This window comes from Saimiri boliviensis, chromosome 17, assembly GCF_048565385.1.
Source record: "Saimiri boliviensis isolate mSaiBol1 chromosome 17, mSaiBol1.pri, whole genome shotgun sequence".
Lineage (NCBI taxonomy): Eukaryota > Metazoa > Chordata > Mammalia > Primates > Cebidae > Saimiri > Saimiri boliviensis.
This window is the reverse complement of record NC_133465.1, coordinates 15,623,126-15,636,664: the sequence shown is the minus strand read 5'-3', so window position 1 is coordinate 15,636,664 and position 13,539 is coordinate 15,623,126. Positions and strand designations below refer to the sequence as shown.

Below are 13,539 nucleotides of genomic sequence, written 5' to 3'. Positions count from 1 at the left end.
AACCATTTTTTTAACATTTCATTTTGAAATAATATGAAACTTACACAAATATTACAGAAATAGGACAAAGAATTCCCATATATGTTTCACTCAGTTTTTCCTAATGTGAACACTTTACATAAGTACAATACACTGATCAAAACTAGGGAATTAACATCGCTACAATGCTATCAACAAATGTACAGAATTTATTCAGCTTTCACCAACTGTTTCATTAATGCTCTCTTTTTTTTTTTTTTTTTTTGAGACGGAGTTTTCGCTCTTGTTACCCAGGCTGGAGTGCAATGGCGCGATCTCCGCTCACTGCAACCTCCGCCTCCTGGGTTCAGGCAATTCTCCTGCCTCAGCCTCCCGAGTAGCTGGGATTACAGGCACACGCCACCATGCCCAGCTAATTTTTTGTATTTTTAGTACAGACGGGGTTTCACCATGTTGACCAGGATGATCTCAATCTCTTGACCTCGTGATCTACCCGCCTCAGCCTCCCAAAGTGCTGGGATTACAGGCTTGAGCCACCACACCTGGCCTACATTAATGCTCTCTTTTCTGGCCGAAAGTCCAAAACAAGATCACAGATGTTTCCATGTCTCCTTAGTCCTCTTCAATCTGGATCAGTCATTCAATCTTTGTCTTTCATGACCATAGCACTTTGAAGAGTCCTGGCTAGTTACCAAGTGGTTCATTTCTATGTATGGCTTGGACAGAATCGCATAACTCATTAACCTGTCTCTAAGTGGTATTGACTTGGTCCATTAGCATTTTTAAAACACTGTAAAGTTGACCCTTGAACAACATGGGGGTTGGGATACTAATCCCTCATATAGTCGAAAATCCATGTGTAGCTTTTGATTCCTCAAGAACTTAATTAGTGATAGCTTTCTGTTAATCGACATAAACAGTCATTTAAAACATGTTTTGTATGTTTGCATATATAAACATGTAGACATATATATATGTATGTATGTATATTTTTTTAGACAGGGTCTCCATCTGCTCCCCATGTTGGACTGCAGTGGCTCCAGCATGGCTCCCATGATCAAGCAATCCTCCTCTGTCAGTCTCCTGAGTAGCTGGGACCACAAGCACATGCCACCACCTCTGGCGAATTAAAAAAAAAAAATTTTTTTTTTTAACAGTTGTAGAGATGGAGGCTTGCTATGTTGCCCAGGCTGGTCTCAAACTGTTGGCCTCAAGTGATTCTCTCCTCTCAGCTCCCCAAAGTGTTGGCATAAGCCTTTGTATCCAGTGTATCCAGCGAGAACTTTGTAAATTAGGGGATTTTTTTGGTTGCCCAGGCTGGAGTGCAGCAGCGTGATTTCGGCTCACTGCAACCTCTGCCTCCCTGGTTAAAGTGATTCTCCTGCCTCAGCCTCCCAAGTAGCTGGGGCTACAGGTGCGTGCCACTATGCTCAGCTAATTTTTTGTATTTTTAGCAGAGACAGAGTTTCATCATGTTGGCTAGGCTGGTCTCAATCTCCTGACCTCGTGATCCACCTGCCTCGGCCTCCCAAAGTGCTGGGATTACAGGTGTGAGCCATCACACCCAGCCAATTATGGGATTTTTAAATAGTCTTTAACGTGCTAATTCATTTGGTAAATATATACTGAGTATCTTCTCTGAGCTAGAGAAGAATCTTGTGCAAAATGTGGAGCTCATAGAGGGAGGACAAGCAGGAAACAAACACTCACATGAATATACTGTTATAAATGGGGAAGGGTGCCAAGTTTATAAAGTCATGGTGCTCTAAGAGAAAGCGATTTAGAGTTACAGAGGGCCTCTTCAAGGACATGGACTCTCAGCTGCAGCCTGAACAGATCAGTAGGAATCACCAGACTTAGAGTAGGGCATGATCGTGTCTCAGAGGGAACAGGCTGTGCCAAAAGCCCAAAGGGGGTGTTGAGTGCCGAGTAGGTCTGAGGTCAGCATGGCGGGAATGTAGTAATCAAGGGAGAGCGTCAGAGACACAGGAAAGGACTGGGGATGTGGCGCCTGGTAGGCCAGGGCAAGGGGTTGCTGCTTTATCGTAAGAGCAGAGGGTACCATGAAAGGGTTTTAAGCTAGAACAACATGACTGGCCTCAGCCTACAGCTTGAAACAAGCAGCATGGATCTGTTGTGGAGAAGGTCTTCAAGGGGGCAAGAGAGAGCAATGAATGACCAGTCAAGAACACATTGCACTAGTCCAAGTGACATGAGTGATGGCTTAGGTGGGGGGTAGAGCAGGGGTCCGGAGAGAAGTGGTAGAATCTACAGGAGTTGCTGTTGCCTGTGTGTGTGGTGAGGATGGGGGATGAGAATGATGGCAAAACAAATGTCAAAAATGATACAGAGCTTGACTTGAGCAATGGGGTGTATGAGATACTTTTATTCTTTGGGATTGAGATGGGAATATGAGGGCATGTTTGAGAGTTCATCATGCTCCATTTGATCCATCGGTTCACTTTTAAGATATTGGTCAAATATTTTTTAAAATGAATGAATGGATCAAATGTGGGAATAAGAGTACCTGCTTCCTCAAATACTTTAAATACATGTTTGTTGACTGACTGAATGAATGAGTAAATTAATCTATTCCTTGATTCAGTTCATCAAATGATTTCATCAATGTCAAGCAATTTGAGCTTCATAAGGGAAATCTTCCTAAGACTTTCTTGAGTATTATCCTTGTTGATAAATACATTGATGAGATTAGGACCACTCAGCTCTTTTCCTAGGGAAATAGCCGCCTGGGTAAATAGAGAACAGAGAAATGGATGCTTTCTTACATGTGCTTTGGAGGCCAGCTGTGTTTAAAGTGTTCGTCTGAATCAGCTGTCAATTCCTGAACCATTCTGCCTTCTGCGTCTCCCCAGATGCACACGACATCACGTTCGATCCGGACACAGCACACAGGTATCTCCGGCTGCAGGAGGGCAACCGCAAAGTCACCAACACCACACCTTGGGAGCATCCCTACCCGGACCTCCCCAGCAGGTTCCTGCACTGGCGGCAGGTGCTGTCCCAGCAGAGTCTGTACCTGCACAGTTACTATTTTGAGGTGGAGATCTTCGGGGCAGGCACCTATGTTGGCCTGACCTGCAAAGGCATCGACCGGAAAGGAGAGGAGCGCAACAGTTGCATTTCCGGGAACAACTTCTCCTGGAGCCTCCAATGGAACGGGAAGGAGTTCACGGCCTGGCACAGTGACATGGAGACCCCGCTCAACTCCGGCCCTTTCCGGAGGCTCGGAGTCTATGTCGACTTCCCAGGAGGGATCCTTTCCTTCTATGGTGTAGAGTATGATGCCATGACTCTGGTTCACAAGTTCGCCTGCCAGTTTTCAGAACCAGTCTATGCTGCCTTCTGGCTTTCCAAGAAGGAAAACACCATCCGGATTGTGGATCTGGGAGAGGAACCCGAGAAGCCAGCCCCGTCCTCGGTGGAGACTGCTTCCTAGCCTACAGGAACCGTATGCCAGGCCTTTGCTAGCCATAGTGATGGCATTTGCATTTTAGGGTGATTTGTGGGCAGAAATAACTGCCAATGGCAGCAGGCTTTTGAAATCCTATGCGTCTCTGAACGAGAAGATTCTCCAGCTGCTCTCTTTTGCTCCATACGGTGCTGTTCTTTATGTGTTTGTAGTAATTCTTTTTTTCCTTTTATTGAGAGTCTCGCACTGTTGCCTGGTCTGGAGTGCAGTGGCGTGATCTCGGCTCACTGCAACCTCCACCTCCCAAGTTCAAGTGATTCTTCTGTCTCAGCCACCGAGTAGCTGGGATTACAGGAGCCTGCCACCACGCCCAGCTAATTTTTTGTATTTTTTAGTAGAGACACGGTTTCACCATGTTGGCCAGGCTGGTCTTGAACTCCTGACCTCGTGATTCACCCTCCTCAGCCTCCCAAAGTGCTGGGATTACGGGTGTGAGCCATGCCTGGCCTGTTTGTAGTAATCTTAGGCACCAAGTCTCCCTCGTCTCCTAGTACCAGTCTCCTGTCTGCTCAGGTAAATGTCACATTGTGCCCAGAATGGATGACCAGGAATCTTCAGAGTGGCTGAGAAGATTGTAGAGTTACCATAATAACTTGAGAACTTGGGTATTTCCTATGTGCCAGACACTGTTCCTTGTGCTTCCTGCACATTAACTCACTTCATCATCATAGAAGATTCATGGGGTAGATGCTTATATCATCCTTATTTTGGAGATGGAGAAACCGAGGTCCAGGGCAGTTAGCTGACTTGTTCATGGTCACTCTGGACACATGGTCAGTGAGTAGCAGAGCTGAGATTCAAGTCTGGGTAGAATGACACTGGACTTTTAACCACCACATCATATTGCCTTCCTTATTAGATCATGGACATTGTATAGAAGGGAGTAATGTGCATAGCAGAGAAATAGAGCATCTGAAACCCACGTCTTTGGTGAGTTTGCAGATCCACATACAACATCTGACTCGGCCCGTGCTGCCATGCACTGCCTCACTGCCTCACTGCCCCACTACCTCCCACAGCAGTGCTTTCTGTTTTGGGACAGCAAGGATTAGAAGAAATGTCTTAATAGAGTCTTAATCCCTGTGACCTCTGGGAAGGGGCCCTACTCCTCTTCTCTAAAGTAACCTGGAGTATGTGGACTTGTGTGACTTCTCATTCAAAGAATGGTTCTTCAAGAACTCACGTAACCCCCACACCCCTGGTTTTCTTGTTTTCATATTAAATTTCTCCCCTTCCTTTATGGTTCTCAGTCCTTTGCCCCTCATTATTTCATCTTCTTTTGACAGATGAGCTTCCTAAGATTAATCACAAGCATTTATCAAGCTTTTTTTTTTTTTTTTTTGAGACGGAGTTTCACTCTTGTTACCCAGGCTGGAGTGCAATGGCGCCATCTCGGCTCACTGCAACCTCCGCCTCCTGAGTTCAGGCAATTCTCCTGCCTCAGCCTCCTGAGTAGCTGGGATTACAGGCACGCGCCACCATGCCCAGCTAATTTTTTGTATTTTTAGTAGAGACGGGGTTTCACCATGTTGACCGGGATGGTCTCGATCTCTTGACCTTGTGATCCACCCGCCTCGGCCTCCCAAAGTGCTGGGATTACAGGCTTGAGCCACCGCGCCCGGCCAAGCTTTTAAGCAAATAACAAACTGTCTTTAAATGGGTTTCCGAGGCTATAACCTGAAGTCTCTGGTGGGATTCACCAGATATATAACTTTTGAGTCAGTTCCTGTGACCTCTGTCAAGGCAAATCTCTTTTTCTTCAATCAGTCTGATTGGCCTGTCTCAAGAGTATATTACTTGAGAATAACAAGACTTGTATCTATGTTTGTATCTAAGGATATATACAGTGTGAGATTTAAAATGATTTTACTTTAATTTCATTACATGATTGCTTCATGCTAAGATACTTTCAATTCATGATTCCTCATACAGTATATTCCCTCTCCTTCCTAGCTTAGGAATATACTTCATCTGCACAATCGGTAACCCTTTCTTCTTCTTTTTTTTTTTTTGAAATGGAGTCTTACTCTGTCACCAGGCTGGAGTGCAGTGGCATGATCTTGGCTCACTGCAACCTCCACCCCCAGGTTCAAGTGATCTTTGATATGCTATGTCAGATATACCTTCTGAGTAGCTGGGATTTCAGGCGTGTGCCACCATGCCTGGCTAATATTTGTATTTTTAGTAGATACAGGGTTTCACCATGTTGGCCAGGATGGTCTCAATCTCCTGACCTCGTGATCTGCATGCCTTGGCCTCTCAAAGTGCTGGGATTACAGGTGTGAGCCACCGTACCCGACCAGTGCTTTTTTCTTAAGTCTTATCCTGTTGATAAATCTATTGATGAGTTTAGGACCAAATCTAGAATCTTGTGACACTCAGTCAGTAGCTTCTAGGTTTAGTTATATACAAATTATGTATGAGTGGGCTGGGCGCGGTGGCTCATACCTGTAATCCCAGTACTTTGGGAGGCTGAGGTGGACAGATCACAAGGTCAGGAGATCGAGACCATCCTGACCAACATGTTAAAACCCCATTTCTACTAAAAATCCAAAAAAAATTAGCTGGTGCATGCCTGCAGTCCCAACTACTTGGGAGGCTGAGACGGGAGAATTGCTTGAACCCAGGAGGCAGAGATTGTAGTGAGCCAAGACTCTGCCACTGCACTATAGCCTGGGTGATAGTGTGAGACTCCATCTCAAAAAACAAAAAACAAACAAAAAACGTGTGTGTGTGTGTGTGTGTATGTGTGTATATATATATACATATGTGTATATGTGTGTGTGTATATATATATATATATATATATATATATATATATATATACACACACACACATGCATGGGTGTAACTGCAATAATGTTAGCCCCCACCCTTTTCACATTTATCCACTGATCATGATGAAAGACATTTTCATGTGGCAGAAATCAAGTTTTGGTCTGAAAACTGAAAATTGCCTAAAACAAATAAAAAATAAGGAAAGAAAACATAGAACAAGGGCTTGTTTTAGGCAGGGCATGATGGCTTATATAAGTCTATAATCCCTGCACTTTAGGAGGCCAAGGCAGGTGGATCACCTGAGGTCAGGAGTTCGAGACCAGCCTGACCAACATGGTGAAACTCTTGACTCTACTAGAAATGCAAAAATTAGCTAGGCATGGTGGTGCATGCCTATAATCCCAGCTACCTGGAAGGCTAAGGCAGGAGAATCACTTGAACCCAGAAGGTAAAGATTTAAGTGAGCTGAGATCGTGCCACTGCACTCCAGCCTGAGTGACAGAGCAAAATTTCATCTCAAAAAAAAAAAAAAAAAAAAGATATGCTATGTCTGAATTTCTTTGATCTACCTGTCTAATCATGATCTCAAAAGACAAATTGAGATCAGCTCCGACTACTTCATTTTCTTGAACCCCTGCTGGTTGTTGGTGCTTGGTCATTTTCTTTTCTAAATGCTCACAAAACATTTGATAAACCACTTTAGAATTCTGTTGTGGGTTAATATCATGTTTACAAGTCTGTTGTTTCCAGAATCTATCTTATTTTTCTTTTAAAAACATCAAGATAATTTTGCCTGCCTTCATTTGATGCAGTTTGCTTATTTGTCCCCTCCAAATCTTATGTAGAAATTTGATGTCTCAGGGCCGAGTGCAGTGGCTCATGCCTGTAATTCCAGCAGTTCGGGAGGATGAGCTGGGCAGATCACAAGGTCAGGAGTTTGAGGCCAGCCTGGCCAATGTGGTGAAACCCATCTCTACTAAAAATACAAAAATTAGCTGGATGTGATGGCGAATACCTGTAGTCCCAGCTACTTGGGAGACTAAGGCAGGAGAATCACTGGAACAATCAGAGGTTGCAGTGAGCTGAGATCGCTACTGCACTCCAGCCTGGGCAACAGAGCGAGACTCTGTCTCAAAAAAGAAACAGAAATTTGAAAATTTGATGTCACATGTTGGAGGTGAAGCCAGGTGGGAGGCGTTTGGATGATGGGGGTGGATCCGTCATGAATGGCCATGAAGACACCATGCTTCTTGTACAGCCTGCATAAGACAAATCAACTTCTTTTCTTTATAAATTACCCAGCCTCAGGTATTCCTTTATAGCAACACGAAGGGACTAGACCACTGTCCTCTATCATTCTCCCTAGTTTCTCAGAGATTCCCACCTGATTTGCAGTCACGTCATTAAATTGTGTCAGCGTCCTGAAATGTAATTTATTCAGGCCAGAATACCTGAGCTCATATGAAAGGAACCATTTAGATTGTCTCCTTAACTTGTCTTGGATTTCGTTTTCCTGTTAACTCTTTTTGTCTATTAGTTTTCAAGTTCAAGAGCCTTCTTAATATAAAAGATAAAAGCAAAAAAGAGTTGGGTATATTGTTTTCTGTCATCGCCTCAAGCACTGGGCATGTCTTTTTTCTTTTTCTTGGTCTTAAAAACTGAAAATGGCCTAAAACAAATAAAAAATAAGGAAAGAAAAAATAGAACAAGGGCTTGTTTTATATTCTCTGGCATTTTCCTTAGCTGTGTGTGTGTGTGCCACTCTTTTGTATTTACACATCCTAATCTCCTCTTTAATTAAGTAGACTTATTTAAAAAAATAAATAAACCAAACAAAAATCTGAATTCACCAACAGCTTACTTTGGTGCCATATGGTTCTGTTACATTACCATACCATTTGTGATTGCAGAGTCAGAATGTAATTTTAACCACCACGTCCATAATGCATTCTTATCTCAACTCTTTGAAATCTGCATGCATACAGCATTCATTTCTGAGTATCTTATGAATTATGAATAAATCCCCACTTTCTCCCAAGATGCATGATAAAGTGATAACATAATGGTATTGGCCCAATCACGGAGCTTTTATCTCCCCGATCTGGCTCAGCATGTTTTTGGAATGACATCCCTAGTTTAAGTAGATTCAATATACGTGGCATTTATAATGTGCAAGCTTCTGTGCTAGGCGCTAAGAAAGAGTAACCCAGAAACTAAGTAGCTGTGTCATTTGATCATAAGAAGGGGATTTAAACTGAAGTAAAAGTGTTCATACGTGAAGAGCTAAATAAATTTGCTCTTCAAGACAATAATAGACAAGGTGATATACGAAACGGGTTTCTCACACTGTGTCCCGGCGTGCTGCTTCATTTTCTCAGGCCGTCTTCAGGGACTGGCTTCTGTCTTGTGTCCTTGAGTGACCTTCTCCCTGGTTGCTCCCTATCTCTGCAGCGACTGGCTCCATTCCAGGGGCCACCACTCCAGCCGCAGATGGGAGATGGAAGGAAAGGTGGTGCATATACTTCCTGCTTCTCTTGGCTTCCTCAGATTTCAGCACCGACTCCCTCCCTCTGCACTTGTGAGTAGACATCTTGGTGGCTGGGGAGGAGGCCCTTGCAGGGCAGTCTGTGGTTCATATGCCCCCAATATGTCCATGCAGGGCACAGACTGCACATGGCTCAGGTCGAGTGTTGGCCATGCCTGCTTTGCTGGGATATGCCTAGTTTTTTCTCTATTTCTGGCTTGTTGGGAAAATCCCACTGTCTCCCAGAAGGAGGGAGGGAGGTCAAGTACTGGAAAAGAAGAGAGAACAGATCATTTCACAGGGACCAAAGGTCAATACAGCAGTGGTCAGACATTTTAGGTGAAAATGCTTCCCCTCACATTAATAACTTAAGTAGTGACCCTGAATTACCTGAAAGAAGGTGTGTGTATATGTGCATGCACTGGTTTCTCATGAACAAAAGCTTTTTAAAATTTAACTTTGCCAACAAGTGTAATACTGCATGATGGGAAGGGGACAGATGAGACATCACACTTTTCCCCAGACTCCCTAATGATACTAATAATACTTGTTAGCTCTTTACATGGTGTAAAAGTCGACTCATTTGACCCTGACAGCCACCTATGAGCTGGGTGGGCCTGTGGTCTCTATTTTATGGAAGAGGAACAAGCTGAGAGCGGCAAGTGAATTATCCAGGGGTAAGAAGCTGCTCTGCAGCAAAGCCCAGTTCATTCCTTGCCTTCCTACTCTGAAACCTGCATGCTTTCCCGAATCCCTGCTGGCTGGCCAGGGCAGGTGGCAGTTGAGGAAGGCAGAGGGGCTGGGCTGCAGCCAGCAGAGGGTCAGGTCCTCTGGTGAAGTGTCAGGTGCGACAGCAAAGCTAGATGGGTGTGACATATTATCCCCTACCCAGCCCAGCAGTGGCTGCACCTTCCAAGGGTCTCGGTACCATGTGGGAAGGCAGGAAAAGCAAGTGGAAATTTAGGTTTGTGTGCTGAGGGGGTTTCAGCAGGATCATGAATAAAACAGGGCAGAAGGGGAAGGTAGGGGACTGGCATGAAGCCTCCAGACTGCTCATAGCCTGAATACTTGAGAGGTCTCAGATGCCCTTCTCATCCTAAAGCATTCCTCTGAGAAGTGCTCTTCCCCACTGGACTCCTGTGAGTCACTCTGATGAGGCCTGTTTGCCCACCTGCCTCTCTAAGTACCACTGGCACCATGTCCCCACATTGGTCTGTCCCATCTAGCCCATCTGCCTTGCCCTGTGCCAAGGCCACATTTTTAACTCTAAAATCAGTGTATGGCCCAGCCTCTAAAAGGTACAGGCCAGCAGGTGGCAGGGAGGCAGGCAGGGAGGCGCTGCCCGCTCGCACTCTCTTGCTCTGGAGCACCCCTTGTCCCTCTGTTCTCAGGAGATGGTCCCTTATCATATTCTCCAAGAAGCTGTTTAGGAAAGGAGGTGCAGAGTGTGGCAACAACCTACTATGGTCCACAGCTGTTTAAGGAGAACCATGTGTGTGCAGTATTAAGGGAGAGGGGATGGAAACAAACCACGACTGATGTGTGAAACTTAGTCTCTCACTCTGACTCCCAAGTTTGTGACCCTGAAATGTGGAATAAAGACTGAGTTGGGTGGTTGAAACTGCTTGCTTGAGGAATGTCAGCCTCATAGGTTAAAACCCAAATTTATTTAAACCTTTAAAAACAAGCTATTTATAATGTGTCATTATAAATAAACAAGTTAATTAAGGAAAAAGAAAAGAGCTACTTTTAGTTTACAGCACTTCTGAGCATAAATGGACTCACCTTACAGATTCAAAGAGTCTGCTTCGGGCCTCCCTTCTCTTTGCCACCATCCTTTGTCTGGTCTTCCTGATTAATTATATATTAATCTACGCTCGCCTTTTCTCCAGATTGCTCTTTAGACAGAAGAGGTAGAGTTGTGAGAACTGGTCTCATTTCTAACTGATTCCTATCCTGCATTCTGACTCTAATCTGTGACTGCCATCACCAACCAAACCCCAGCAATGGACTCCATTACTTTTCTCTGGTTGTGCCTAGTCTCCTGACCTGGGCATTAGAAAGGCACACGATATTGCAAACCTTTGGGTTTTATCTATGTTAGTAATACTTTAGTAACAGTAACAATAGCATCAACAACTGATCTCATATTTAATGCAATCCTAGAAGGTAGTTATCATTTTCTTATCCATCTTTATCTTCCCCATCCTCATAACTATGATGGAGACACTGAGGCTCAAGAGAGGACAGGTTGCTTGCTCAAGACCGTATAGCTCCTAAGTACCAGAGTCCATGTTTGAACCTAGTCCTGCCTGAAGTAGGAGAATTATCTCAGCGTGACTTTGAAACTCTTTCTGTGAGCTGCCCAATATTTTTTGCCTGAGAACTTTGACTGCAGTGAGATTTCTGGTTAGTATTCTGAAGCAGTTAAATAAATTATATTAAACATTTCTGGTTTTACTTTGATGATGACTTTAGAAAATGAATATAAACATATTTAGCATCATTGGGACAGCCACCTTGTAACCGAACAGATATAAGAAGTTTGCATTTTTTCTTATATTCATGAATATTCAGAAGCCATTAATAACAATAATTAAAGCACAATATCATTAATAGTCCATATATTATTTAAATTTGACTAACGGTATTCTTGTTTTTCTAGAAATGAGATGACCAGCTCTTTCAGAATATACAGCAACTGCCTCCACATAAAGCAGTGCCAGGTTTAGGAGATTTACGGTAAACCCATGTTTCCAAGGAGGTCTGTACAGAAAGCCAGACTTCTACTGGCAGTTTCTGGGACAGATACGCTTTCCATCCATGGCGGCCATTTACTTTTGATCTGGGAGACATTTATACTAGAAAAGGCACAAGTGGGGTATTACTTGTTTCCCTCCTTTCCTCTATTGTTTGGTGGCATTGCCGTTGCAAGTAGGCAGGGCTAAAATGAACTGGTTACCTCAGGATCATGGAAAACCTGGAATCAAGGCTCAAGAATGCCCCCTATTTTCGTTGTGAGAAGGGAAACGATTCCATCTCCATATGCCAGAAGTGTGAGACGTGTGTCTTAGCCTGGAAGGTCTTCTCTACCAAAGAGTGGTTCCGCAGGATCAATGACCTATCTCAGAGGAGGTTTCTAGTTAGCATTTTGAGGCAGTTAAATAGCTTATATTTGTTACACTATTTCCAAAATATCCTTCAGAGCACACAGGGAAAGGATTTCATCTATAACAGGTCCCGGATCAATCTCAGCACGAAGGAGGGGAAAGTCGCTAAGTCCCCCTTGAACCAAATGTTGGATAAAACAGTAGAACAGAAGATGAAGGAGCTCTTGGACTGGTTTGGGAACAGCACCCACTGGACCAAGGCGAATTATACTCTCTTACTGCTGCAGATGTGCAACCCCAAATTGCTGCTCACTGCTGCCAACGTGATCAGAGTCCTGTTTCTGAGAGAACAGAACAATATCTCAGGTAAACAAGGCCACAGGCAAGACCAGAGGGCCCCCAAAGACCAGAAAGCCAGACTTCAGAAATCTGTGAGGAACTGCAGTTGTAGACAGCTTAGGCAAACGGAGTGCACAGAATACAGCATAGGTTCTTTGAATTGACACCTTGTCCTGACACCCGATCCTGTTTACCAAAAGAGAAATGACTGAATGTAACTTCCTTCTTGAAATTGATAAATGCAGGAGGAAGTGCAGAACTTTTAACTGTCAAGCATTTATAATGGATTGCTGCATCTCATAGGCCCAGAAATGGCTGGTCCCTGCCTCTGACCCCTTAATGCTGGTGTCGTTCCTGCTTTAGGGATGGGACTGGGCTTGAGAGGATTGTAAAGGGGAAGCTGATCAATTATTTTGCTCTTCAACTGCCCTGCACAAAAACCAGGGCAAGAAGTCAAAACTCGGAGCTTTTGTTTCATTCACTCCACTATGTTCCTTGCTTATCCATGACATCAAACCTTGAAGTAGAGTTTCTCCAAGGCTGGAGATAGCTTAAGGGCCAAATAAGCCTAGGGTGGTAGTTTTATAACTGTGGCTTGTATCAGGATCTCCAGCAGGACCTGTTAAAACAAGCTTCTCCCCCAGAACTTCGGACTCAGCAGGTCTGAGGTGGGCCTGGGATTCTGTATTTCTAACTAACAAGTTTCCAGCTAGTGATGATGTTGCTGGTCTGGGGAGCTCTCTTTGAGAATCACAAGCCTAGGGTGTTAGAGAATCCCGGAAGTGTTTGGCCAGCTAGTTCAGGGAAGCAAAGGAAACCATAAGATTGGTGTCTGTTTTGCTTTGCTACAAAGGAATACCTGAGGCTGAGTAATTTATAAGGAAATGTATAAGTAATTTATAAGGAAAAGAGGTTTATTTGGCTTGCAGTTCTGCAGCTTGTACCAGAAGCACGGCACCAGCATCTCTTTCTGGTGAGGGCTTCAGGAAGCTTCCACTCATGGTGGAATGCCAGGGGAATCATGTATCATGCGGTAAGAGAAGCAGCAAGACAGGGGGAGGGGTGCCAGGCTCTTTTAAACAGCAGTCTCTTTTAAATAGCCGGCTCTTGCTTGAACTGTATTAACGGAGTGAGAACTCACTGTGGGAAGGGCACTAAGCCATTCATGAGGGCTCTGCCCCCATGGCCTCACCTCCAACATTGGGGGGGTCACATTTCAACATGAGATCTGGAGGGGACAAATATCCACACTGTATTAGGAGGCAAGACACTTGAACTTTGGAGGGGTCCAGGAGTGGAAGGTCCAGTGTGGGGAAGCT

General features: G+C 44.3%; 2 protein-coding genes across 6 annotated transcripts in view; both read left to right on the top strand.

Moving 5' to 3' along the window:
- The window catches only part of TRIM16 (tripartite motif containing 16), a 49,410-nt gene extending 41,353 nt beyond the window's left edge, over positions 1–8,057 (top strand). Inside the window, exon 9 of the mRNA XM_039476068.2 lies at positions 2,853–8,057. Coding sequence (XP_039332002.1) covers positions 2,853–3,436 — 584 coding nt within the window. The 3' untranslated portion in view covers positions 3,437–8,057. The remainder of the gene's footprint in view (positions 1–2,852) is intronic.
- Positions 1–13,539, top strand: part of FBXW10B (F-box and WD repeat domain containing 10B) — a 90,331-nt gene that overhangs the window by 41,612 nt on the left and 35,180 nt on the right. For 2 of the 5 annotated variants that reach the window (XM_003929266.4, XM_003929265.4), the window contains exon 1: positions 8,832–12,247. The exons of 1 other annotated variant lie outside the window; for it this stretch is intronic. In XM_003929266.4, coding sequence (XP_003929315.3) covers positions 11,743–12,247 — 505 coding nt within the window. In that variant the 5' untranslated portion in view covers positions 8,832–11,742. Of the gene's footprint in view, positions 1–4,312; positions 4,400–8,831; positions 12,248–13,539 lie in introns of those variants that run through there. 2 more of the 5 variants (XM_039476067.2, XM_010339878.3) reach the window with 2 other exon arrangements.